General features: G+C 38.0%; 1 protein-coding gene across 7 annotated transcripts; it reads right to left on the bottom strand.

The window, feature by feature from the left end:
• Positions 1 to 264: 264 nt before the first annotated feature.
• Positions 265 to 7,146, bottom strand: LOC111342689 (uncharacterized). Of its 7 annotated transcripts, none has more exons than XM_088752196.1 (10): positions 6,815 to 7,146; positions 5,989 to 6,236; positions 5,490 to 5,651; positions 4,962 to 5,017; positions 4,336 to 4,455; positions 4,188 to 4,256; positions 3,111 to 3,326; positions 2,636 to 2,707; positions 681 to 793; positions 265 to 376 (listed from the first exon to the last, which is right to left on the bottom strand). In XM_088752196.1, exons 3-10 carry the CDS (start codon positions 5,530 to 5,532, stop codon positions 337 to 339), a joined length of 729 nt encoding a protein of 242 aa, XP_088608322.1. In that variant the 5' UTR covers positions 5,533 to 5,651; positions 5,989 to 6,236; positions 6,815 to 7,146; the 3' UTR covers positions 265 to 336. The 7 variants fall into 7 exon arrangements, with proteins under 7 accessions (XP_088608322.1, XP_088608324.1, XP_088608323.1 ...); XM_088752198.1 differs by having other exon boundaries at positions 5,580 to 5,651; positions 6,815 to 7,143; XM_088752197.1 differs by lacking the exon at positions 5,989 to 6,236.
• Between the last annotated feature and the right edge of the window lie 3,910 nt (positions 7,147 to 11,056).

The raw sequence follows: 11,056 nt of genomic DNA, 5'->3' as shown, positions 1-11,056 counted from the left end.
TATAGTTTTCCTTTTACTCAAGGAGTTAATTGTTAGTTGCACTGTGAACAGTCAATACCAAGGCACATTGAGGTATTAGAGAAACTAGTTCTTTGTTTTTTTCCACTATGATGCACAGGTTTTCGAGATATTTCTTTAGAAGTAACCTAATGCTTTCGTTCAGCGGGACACGTCTCAATCCTTTCTTGGAGACGAACGGGAGACTAACAGATTATATCTGTCTTTTAGGCGGTAGGTTGGATTACTCATCATCATCACAACATCTAATGTGTTACCAAATTTATTGAGCAAGGTTCACATGCTTGACAATTATGAAAGAATGATGATGGTTGCTCGTCATAAGGATGTTGCAATTTTCTGAGAGCCTTCATAGCGGCTGAAAAGAAAAAAAAAAAACAGCAATAAATAATGGTAATTGAATTGAGCGTAGTGCAAAGTTTGGGCTCTGTCCTGGTGTACCGGTTCACAAGGGAATTACCATTGTTCTTTCTTTGTTTAGGAGTCATTGGTTAGCTGTTGTGTATTGTTCGGTCTTTCGTAACGGCTCTTGTGAACCGGTACACGAGGACAGAACCAAAGTTTGGTCTGAAATTATACGCGTGAAGTCAAATTCATAGAGCTCAGCGTCACCTTAATTTTGATTAACCAAGCCACCATTAACAGAGAGCATGGAATCTTACCGCACTTTCTCCAGGGTAGAATTACTCTTCTCGTGGAGTTGCGTTCTAATTTCTTCATCGCCATGAATGCCAAGCGCCTCTTCAGTAAATCTTAGCAAGCCATCCTTTTCATCCTGAAACGAATGTTTTGTAATGAACTGTTTCCTTTCGCTTGGGGTAAGAACGGGAGGGAGAGATTCCGAGAAAATACAACTACGCGAAAACTGGTCTACAAAAGGCTACTCTGCAGATACAGGAGCCGTGAATATCAGCCAGATGGAATGTTGCTGAGAGTGCATTTCGATTGTGTGTAGCGAACTTAAACGACCAACACCAAAATAAAAAATATGGTCAGTCAAAATAATCTTAAATGTCACAAAGAACGAATGGGTGCCCATAGTAAAACAAACAAATTACCGGAAGCGAGTGAAAACGTGAGATACCAAGCGACATGATTGTTTAAAAGAGAAGTTAGAGTTTCGAGACGAATCGCAGACCCATCGTAAAGCCGTGAATCAAATGTATACAATTCTGTAGGACTTCAAACCCCCTTATATTTAACAATAACGAGCTTAAGATCCGACGACGGCAGACATCTGGGACGGCAGACTTGGTCGAGGGGGCTTGGAGAGAGATCGCCGTTGCATTGGCACGAAAAATAGCCTTAAGATAAAGCGCGCGACGGCGGCTTGACTCGCTTTCCTCTTCGAAGTTTAGGAAAAGCAATGGCTACCTATAGAAAGGTTCGTGGATTGTTGATCGAACGTTTCGATGATGGTGACATTCAGAAGATGAATTTTTACTGTTGAATGATGCCAGCATTTCAATTAATCTCGATTATCCCTACCAGAATTCAAACATTTTGATTAAGAAGGACTCGACGGAAGTGAGTGTTTGGCAGAGATTCGTTACCGAAAAAGGGACATACCTATTCTCGCAGACGTAATGGGGCTACTTGATTCGTATACATGTGAACAAGGGGCTCTGTGCGATGGAATTGAATGCCCTTCAGTTTTGTTGAGAAGATTAGCGTACCCTCGTTGGTACTCCGACGTAAGTGACCTTTTTAAACACAGGAAAAGTCTGAATCACAGCATAGATATGTATGCAAAGCAGCATAATACAGGTATAATCTTATCATGATGATAAATATTAAACCAATTTCCTGAAGCAAACTTTTCACGCTTAATCAAGTACGTTTTTTGTGGCTGAAAAACATTACCGAAACTGTTGACTATGAAAATTTTCTCAGATGAACCATAGTTCACGGTGGTCGGTTAGACTCCAGAAAAGACTCCTGGAATAATTAATATCATGGCCATCAATTTATGTCCGAACTAGTCTACGAATTTTCCATCGAAATAAAGAGAAATAAGCGGTAACTTCACTTCCGCTTACCGTCCCAGATGTTTGCCGTCGTCGGATCTTAAGCTCGCTAATTATTCGCCTCAGGTTCGGTGAATATCGTGGAATAATCCCCGAGACGAGGCCGAGGGGATTATTCGACAATATTCACCGAACCTGAGGCGAATAATTGTTTTAGTATAATTTCAGAGCTGAACAACAGAGAAATCTCTAAAATCGTAACACTTTAGTAACATTTATTAACATTTTAGTTGAACATTTTATATAAACCGCGCGGAGCGGCTTATATAGCGTCATATATATAGCGTCTTATATAGATATATGCCTGTATGTAAAATGTTTCAGTATGTATATGTATATTGCATAGTATTCAATTTTTATATCTGGGGTATAGTTTACAATGAGGATTGAGTTCCTCCCTTCTATAACCCTTTTTTAATAATAATATGTTACATGTTATTATTTAAATAAAGTTGTTATATATATATATAATTATATATATATAAGGAACCGCTCGACCAATCAGATTGCTGGAAACTCTTTGCTCAGCTCTGAAACTATACTAAATTGAGCAACTGTCAATATTTCAATATTATTTTAATCAACGTTACCTCAAGCTCATTAATCTCTTGTAGCAAGGACTCAAGTATCGTTTGCTTTTTCACATTTATCCCATGATTAATCTGAAAGAAAATGCAGGTTCCTTTTTGCAGAAAATGGTTACGAAAAGTAGTCAAGTAGCATTTTAAGGTCAAGGATTCACAGACTTATACAGCAATTTCAAAATCAGTTCAGCGTTTAAAGTTTCAAGAGACCCCTTAGCTGTCTGTAAACATTTGATAATAAAATACATAAAATGTTCCTCAAATAACATTACCAAATCATCTTTGGATATTTGACTTCTTTTTTTTCATCAGAGGTTTTTGCATTTTTTCTGATTAGAACTTGGTCAGTCGTAAAGTTTTGTCAGATTTTGTGATGGATTCTGTTGTAGTGTTCGCCGAATTTAAAATGTGTTCATTTGATGTTCCATAAACGTACAATTTATCATAACGAAGGAAACTTGACAATCTGAGATTGCCTTACCTTTTTCTCAGTTTGAAGAACTTTAAATTCCATTTGTGATAGAGCCGTGCCAACATCTGTGATTCTCTGAGTTACTTCTTTCAACTCACTCATCGCAGAAGAAATAAGTGTCGAACTATCCTCTAGTTCTTGTTTGGTCGTTTCGAAACTTGATGCCAGCGTCTCGATTCGCTGGCTTGCTTCTCTCAGATGGGACGTGAGAATAGAAACACGGCTCTGTTTAAATGATGATCATTTATTTCATTTTCAAGTGGTAATTGTGAACTTGCAACTTTATAAGGTACAAGACTGATCTCTAAGTTATAATGTGTAACAGTTAGTATTGGACTCTTGATACTTTGGTGAGACAATTATCCTGAAACTATGCAACCTTGGCACACGCGGGGTTTGCATGTTTGAACTAACTTTTTCATTCAATAAAATGCATTCATAACTTTGTTAAGACACGACGAAAACTGCGTTAACTTTATAAATCACGCACGAGCTGAAAGTTTTTGACCAAACAACCTTGTTTCCTTTCCTGACTTTCCTACACTAAAAAAAAATTTCTCATCTTAACGTTATGCCAAAGAGCCTGTCCTTGACCTTTCAGGCTTCCATGAATAGTGGTTTTCTATGTAAATTTTGATGGACACTTCCCTCGTGCTTTTGTTCGGCAATCATCTCAGCGATGTTTTGATAGTCTTTTGCAGACCAGTTTTCGAAAGGATAGGAATGAGGAAAAATTGCCGGAGTACGAAATCATTGCAATTCTTCGTACGCGAACGTTTTGTCGCTGTTTTGTCTGTTTTTGTTGTTGTTGTTGTTCTTGCTTAATTGTTGTTGTCGTGTTTGATGTTCTGTTTCTTGCTGTGTTTGCTGTCGTTGATGTTGTTTGACGGTATGTTTGGTGTTATGTTTGTTATTGTTGCGTTTAATGTCGTTATTATTGTTGCTGTTGTTATGTTTGTCGTTGTATTTGAAGTTGCGCTTGTTTTGGTTGTGTTTGTTGTTGTTGCCGTTGTTGCTATTGTTATTGTTGCCGTTGTGGTTGTTATTGTAGACAGGCAGCATTCCTGGATGAATTCTTCTTATTACCTGTAATACATGGATGCGATTGTTGGAGATCTCAAATTTCTCATCTTGATCAGCTTCATTACTTTTAGCCTAAAATTGAAGTCAGTTGATTCATTTTATTATTTTCGAAGTTTGTTAAGTCTTGCATGACCTCACAAAAGACCCTTACCTTCAGCTGTTTTACGATATGTTTCATGGCGTCTGATAGTTGTTGGTTGTTGTTATGGATGTGTTGGATACGTTTGTTCTGTTGTCGAAGAACTTCATTCAGATTGTTAATTGCATTGTTCTGCAAAATAAAATAATGTTGCAGGCATACACCCTTTATGCAATAGACTTAAGTAAATAGTAAATGGTACTGTTAGTCGGTTTAGAGCATTACCGGTATTTTTCACGAAACATTGTTTGGTAAATATATCTTGTTTTCCATCGCTCTGGGAAAGGAAAAGCTGACTTTTTCAATGCAAGTGTTGTTAACATGAACCACAGAGAAAATTATTGCATGACCACATGGAGTTTGTTTATTTGATATGGTGACGAGTAAAATGAATTCAAGACGTATCAAACGGAGGCCCTTTAACTGAGTTGTTTAGGGGCAGAACTGGAAATTATAATCAATGCCTTGCTCGCGAAGGCTGCGTCCTTCCATTAACTCTCTTTGTGTAACTAAAATTGCACTAAACGAGCTTAAACGTGTAATCCTTCTATCAAAATAACACGGCCAATTGTAAACAAAGTGTGTTCTCTTAAACGTAAGCTAACGTAAACAAAAAAATAATACGTTCAGTTCCTCACCTTTTCTGCAAGTTGTTTCTCCATCACTTTCTTCCATTCTTTGAGTTCCTTCTTATCTACAAACAAAAACAAACATATATCATTAAGTCTATCTTTTTTTTTTCGGAGAAAAAATTTTTGGAGGAAAAGTATCTTCTCACAATTGGGCCTTGACTTCACAAGACTATAAACATTCCCCATTCTAGCAGTGAGAACGATTTTAAAGGAAGAAACTTTGTTTTCAAATTTTAAGTCAAGGAGTTCTGCAATGACTGCACTGCCATTATGACGACATACAGATTTTTTTAAAAAGTGACAGCGCGTGCGCGCGCCAGAAGTTCAGAGAACGTTTCAGGACCATCAACATGCGCGTACAACGGTCGTCTTTATTCAGCAAAAGTGGTAAAGCACTTTATGATTAGAAGGCAACGGCTGATTTTCATCTAGTATCACATAGGGGCGGGCTGTGGCCTGTGCGCTGTTAGTGCCGCCTGTGGGAGAAAATCTAATTTGATCACAATCACGAGTAATTACCTGTACATAGCTTACCTTGTACATAGCCAACTTGCTTACATAGCCAACTTGCTAGCATAGCCAACTTGCTTGCCTGCCAACTAGCTTACGTTGTACATAGCTTACCTCGTACATAGCCAACTTCCACAGGTGGGCGCCTACTCCGGGCCGTTGCGGCCTGTGCGCTGTTAGTGCCGCCTGTGGGATAAAGTGTTGTAAATGATTAATTAGTAGCTTTAATCAGTAATTATTTTGAGTCCTTTAGTTAACCGTACCTTAGAATTTGTAAATAGTATCTCTGACAAAATAAAACCGCCTGGTGTTCCAGGCTTTTATATTTAAAATAATAAAAAAAATCACATAAGGGCGTTTTTAATTTAGACACTATTCACATTTTACTCAACAAAAACAACTTCAGTATAAATATAAAGTACTAAAGTAGAATAGATATCGGAAGCATATATATAGATCAACTGAAGGGAGATTTGGCCTGTTACACTCCAACGGCGATACACTGAATTGATCGGCCAATTACCTGCCTACTGATGAGCTGGCTGCCCCAGGCCCCTCTTGACTATCGATCAGGTGAGTCACCTTGTAGTCACGTTCATTAACCGAACGCCGTGACACCACACGTTTCACTTTTACAGCTTTGTTGATTATACACCAGTCATTTGAAGCCCCAACCCTCCCCCTAAGGGTGGCATAGTGGCGTAGAGACTCTCTGTTTAAAAACAGTCTCATCCCAGGAAGAAGGTTTAAAGAAGATGAAACTTTTACAACCTGCTGATAGAGAAACTGAAAAGCTATACAAAACATTTTTCAGAATTATGGAATACTCGAAAATCAGCAGAACGCAGATGCTTCTTCTCATTTGTTTCAACATTAAGCTATATTGTTATTTTTATTATTATTATTATAATTCTACTTTCGCAACTTGATTAAGTTGACATCCTCAGTGGATAATCACAACCATCTGTCTCAATCGCTGCCTTTCCAAAAGCCGTTAATCTAGAAAAGCTGACGGGAAAAGCTCTATTAAATGCTTTCTGTAGTTTGACCAGCGATTGCAAATAGTGTTGGATGCAGAAAAAAACTCGTTTTACAAACGTAAACTTCAAAAGAACGCGAGATCGGTTCATAGTTCATTAGCCCTTCGTCTTCCAATAACGTGTTTCTGAATATAATCTTTCGAGAACTTATATCTTAACCTCACTCGACTGTTGTTATTGTTTTTATTCCACAAGACACTTAAACTAAGATTTCTGTGATAAAATTAAAACTCGTTATTCTTTTTTGGAGTCTTGATTAGGAAAAGTTTTTATGTAATCCAATTTTGTACATATATCAAGTTGTTTTACCTGCAATCCTATCGATGACAAATGGTCGGTCAAACTGGCGCCCTATTCCGTTCTCCTTTTAATGTCACCGATCTTTACAAGAGGTCAATGGTTTCTCCAATGCCTCTCTTTGTTTAAGTGACTGAATGTTTTTAACACTTTCGACGCTATGTTGATCAAGTGAATTAATACTTCAATCTTCGCTCTTGTCATAAACTTAATAAAATTTTTGTCTGTCAATACCTTCAATTTCTCTCCGTTGTATGATAGTGAATAGTTGTTATTGTCGAAATATAAGAAGCTCTTTACGATGTTGTTTAAGTCACATGTGAAGAAAAATAGCCCTCTCTTTATCAAATCTGTTTGGATGTCGAAAGACGAAGTCACACGATGACATCCTATACCTTTTGGGTCGGCGGGGGGTATCCAACACTGAAAGAACCCGCACAAATCTCCAAAAACATAACTAGATTTTTGGAGGGTATCATGTTGTTAAATGTATCTTTCGATTCGTTTTGTTTTCCTTTTCGTTTTGGAAGTAACCTGTCTATATTTCAGTGCTTTAAGCTGTAAAAACTTCTGCGATTTTACTTTCGGGCGGGGGTGCTCTTCGCGAGGAAAGGAAAATGATAACACGCCTGATTTGAGAGTAGATAAAACTCCGCTGGACCTAGGTCCTGTATGTCCCGTTTACCCCGGGAATAACTTAGTATCTCGCCCTGATCACGTTTAGCCAACAGGGAACACCCACGAAGATGGGCTGGGCGCATGTTGCGTGACTTCACCTACCAGCAGTGATTGATTGAATATAGGGATTCAAAATAATCAAGCGATTGTCGCACGGTATTGGAGGTATATCAGGGCTCAAGCTAGAGCTCTGAGCTGACACGACCACAGTAGACTACGGGCTGATAGTAATCAAGAATCTAAGGTTAAGAGAACAGTTTTGAATCAAACTTCTAAAGTTGGTGTTCATTGTCTTGTTTGTTGATTACAGTTCATTACCATGGCTATCATGACGACGTGGAGGAATCCCCCAAACAAAAGGGTATTTTAAAAAGAAAAAAAAAAAACAAAAAACAAAAAAAAAACAAAAAAAACCGCTAATGTAGTAGGGAAAAAAAAATGGGCATTGAAACTTGAGTTCCAGCCAGCTTTCATCCACAACACCTTATGTTATCATCGATTTGATAGAAGAATCAACTGTTTTCATTGAAAACGGTCGTAATCGCAAGCTTTCAAAGTTTATATTGACGCAATTGAGAAGATTTTAATTATATGGAGGCTTCTCATTTTAATGAAATCAGGCTTCGCTACTTTTAGTGATAAAAGCCGAGAAGGGAACTTCAAAGGGAACATAGCTTCAGCGACTTCAGTGATCATGCGGAGTGATTCGCGCACGAGACTACTGAGCGGTGTCTTTTGTATTTACTATCTCAGCAGGGATAAAGTTTCAATTTTTTTTTTTCACCTCGTCCAGAGAACGTATTTCATCTGAATAAGCACCTCGAGGAAGCCATTCTTCTAAGAACAGCCAAGATCACGAAATACTGAACCAAACCTTGTTGATGTGAATAAGTTTCACCATTCGTGCTCAGTTGTGGGAAATAATTTATTCCCTTCAACGCGAGAAGACGTGACCTGTTTTAACGAAGAGGTTTGAGCGGTAAACCACTAAGCAAGCAAACAAAACTTCCTCTTATCACTAATTCCTCTGCATCATAATCCAGTAGCTATTGCTGTCCCACAAATTTTCAATGATCACCTAAGTAAGTTAGCGAAGCTGCTAATTTTTGGGAAAACCAATTATAGCTTGGCGTCTCTTTCTCTCAGAAAGAAGGTTTTATTTTTCAGTGCCAATTTATAATTAGCAGCATTAACGAGCCTTACAGCTCTAGAAAAAACGAAGGTTGTATTTTGGTTTTTGAATGTTCGTTACTGGGTTACTCTCTTGAAATTCTTTGGGGCGTTTCACAGTATCAAGATTACAGTATCAAGAATTTTTCAGCAAGAATGATAAAGATTAACCTCGTTGTACCTGACAGGCAAATGAATATTATTGTCCGTTATCACTTTTAACATATTGAGCTTTTTTATCTACCTTGCGATAAGCTGTACCTAGCGAATTAGAAAAAATATGAGACTGGGCGAAGGAATCTGAAATTAAATGAACTGACACAATTTGGAAACCGCTTCTAGAATGTTCTAACCGCATTCACACGACAATGACGTGAATGAGACAAGGGGCCGCTACATAACTTTTGACCTTTGAGAATTGGATTCTTTGAAGTTGCGTGTTTGTAAGACATTCACTCTTTCATAGCGGCGGAGGATGGTTATAAAAAAGAGCATGTGATATAGGGATCAGATCACGCGATATACAGATAACACAAAGGTCGTAAGAGCGCGAATTCAGGTTACTTTTGAAAGACAACAGACTACTTTTTACTCAATTGCAAAGGTTCGTTGTCTAAATTGGCACGAATTTCCAGAATTCCAGCATATAGAACCCTGAAGTTGAATCGAGCTGTATCGCTGGCTTAAAAATCATGAAGATGTTATATTTTTGTTCAAACAAACCTTAAAAAAATGCGAAACACGCAGATTTTCATAACAGTATTAAATTTTTCTTAAAATAAAAAAAGAATCTCAAAGTTTAGGGGAAAATGAAGGTATTTCCTCGCAATCTGTGGTAATGTATCGTCTGTCTTGTAAACTGTCCGACGATGTAAGTTCCTTAGAAAATCAGCTTCAACTGTCGTTAAAAATAGGAATATGTGAAAACAAAATCGTTTCGGTATAAATTCCTAGAGGATTGAGTACCATTTCTTTAATGCCTCCAGAAAAAAAGCTAGTTCTTTGAAGAATAAAGGCACCGTTGTTCAGGTGGAATTTGAAAAATATGTTGTTTTTAAAAAGTATACCTCATGCAATGAAAATATGTGCTGTTTGATCCGATCGGATGCAAATAGTGAATTCGCGTGTTGTTATGACTTTAAAACCGCAAAATAATGCATGACATAACATGACTGAACAAGCAAACGAGAAGTACTGCGCTAAGACAATCGGAGTTCCTTAACGGCAAGTCTTTTCCAAGTTTTGGTCGGATGTATTAAATAAGCTAGGAAATGCTGAAAGCATCCTCACCCATTGTTTTCTTTGCGAGTGCTACAACGCTATAACTGATCCGTGAATAAATGACCTAAAAAAATTCGCAACTTCATCGGTGTTTCGGATCATTTTGTTCATTGCCAGCCAACCCTATGGCCATCCATGTTGGCATCTTTATGTCCGGTACTCTTACGTACAATTTTACATTTGTACAAGTCTCCGTGAAGGAATCCGTTAAGTAAGTAAATGCGCAACTCAGGTTGTAGATTATCAAAAAATATGTTTACATTGTGTCGGTGCAAGTAGTAGAGTGAAGTAAGCTAATTTACCGAGTGGGATGTTAAGCATTATGTAAACAAAGCTTTGTTGAACATTTTGAGATGACATGCAAACTGCGGACAGAACATCGCAGTCGGATGGGCTAGAGCGTAAAGTGCGAGCTGTAGGCTAGCGGGCCCCTAAATCAGTCCTTCATTTAAACTCGGCTGTGTCTGGCTCAAGTTTCGTCTGAGCACCATCATCATGCTCGAGATTTTGCAACTGATTTTCACAGCATATTCAGTTTCTCGTGTTTCGTGTTCAGTCGAAGATGGTGATGAATTCCTGGGTTTTTCACGGTAAAGAAACTTCCGATGCTATTTACTGCTATAGCGGAAAGACTCGAAAAAAAGCATTTCCGAATGTGTTTGTTCAAGGATTCTAGCAGTGGATGGTTATGTTCATCTTCAGACACTAGAACTTGCTAAAGAATATAATTAGAAGAATAGATTAAAGAATCGAGACTCTTCAAGCCTTTGTTGTTTTTTTTTTTTATGGCCGGGGTTTATAGTCAAAATAAACTAAAGGAAACTTATGCCGGGGTGCTCAAGATACAGCGAAGTTGATGAAAAACAGCAAGGGCAACTCCCCTTCAAAACCCAATCAAGCCGAAGAGAGATCATTGTTGAGTTTTGTTTGCATTTATATTTGATACATGGATGCAACCGCAACCTCGAAGAAGAGGACCACGACAAAAAATTACGATGAAAAGTGACAAAAGGAAATTTCTTCTTAGTTATTTTATTGTAAAATTGTTGCATTTCGGAATTCGCGTCAAGGTGTTTGGCGATCTTGAAAACGACACGTCTCTCCAAATCTCCTGGGTTTTTTCGC

Source organism: Stylophora pistillata, chromosome 3, assembly GCF_964205215.1.
Source record: "Stylophora pistillata chromosome 3, jaStyPist1.2, whole genome shotgun sequence".
NCBI lineage: Eukaryota > Metazoa > Cnidaria > Anthozoa > Scleractinia > Pocilloporidae > Stylophora > Stylophora pistillata.
The sequence above is the reverse complement of the archived record's forward strand: the minus strand, read 5'-3'. Positions and strand labels throughout refer to the sequence as shown.

Bases quoted from the DNA above. Each gene is read 5' to 3' on its own strand.
- LOC111342689 (XM_088752194.1), bottom strand. From the start codon at position 5,141: ATGGGGAATGTTTATAGTCTTGTGAAGTCAAGGCCCAATTGTGAGAAG. The intron at 4,257-4,335 runs GTAAGGGTCTTT...CTTCAATTTTAG, and splicing joins ATATCGTAAAACAGCTGAAG to GCTAAAAGTAATGAAGCTGA. The intron at 377-680 runs GTAAGATTCCAT...TTTTCTTTTCAG, and splicing joins TCTACCCTGGAGAAAGTGCG to CCGCTATGAAGGCTCTCAGA.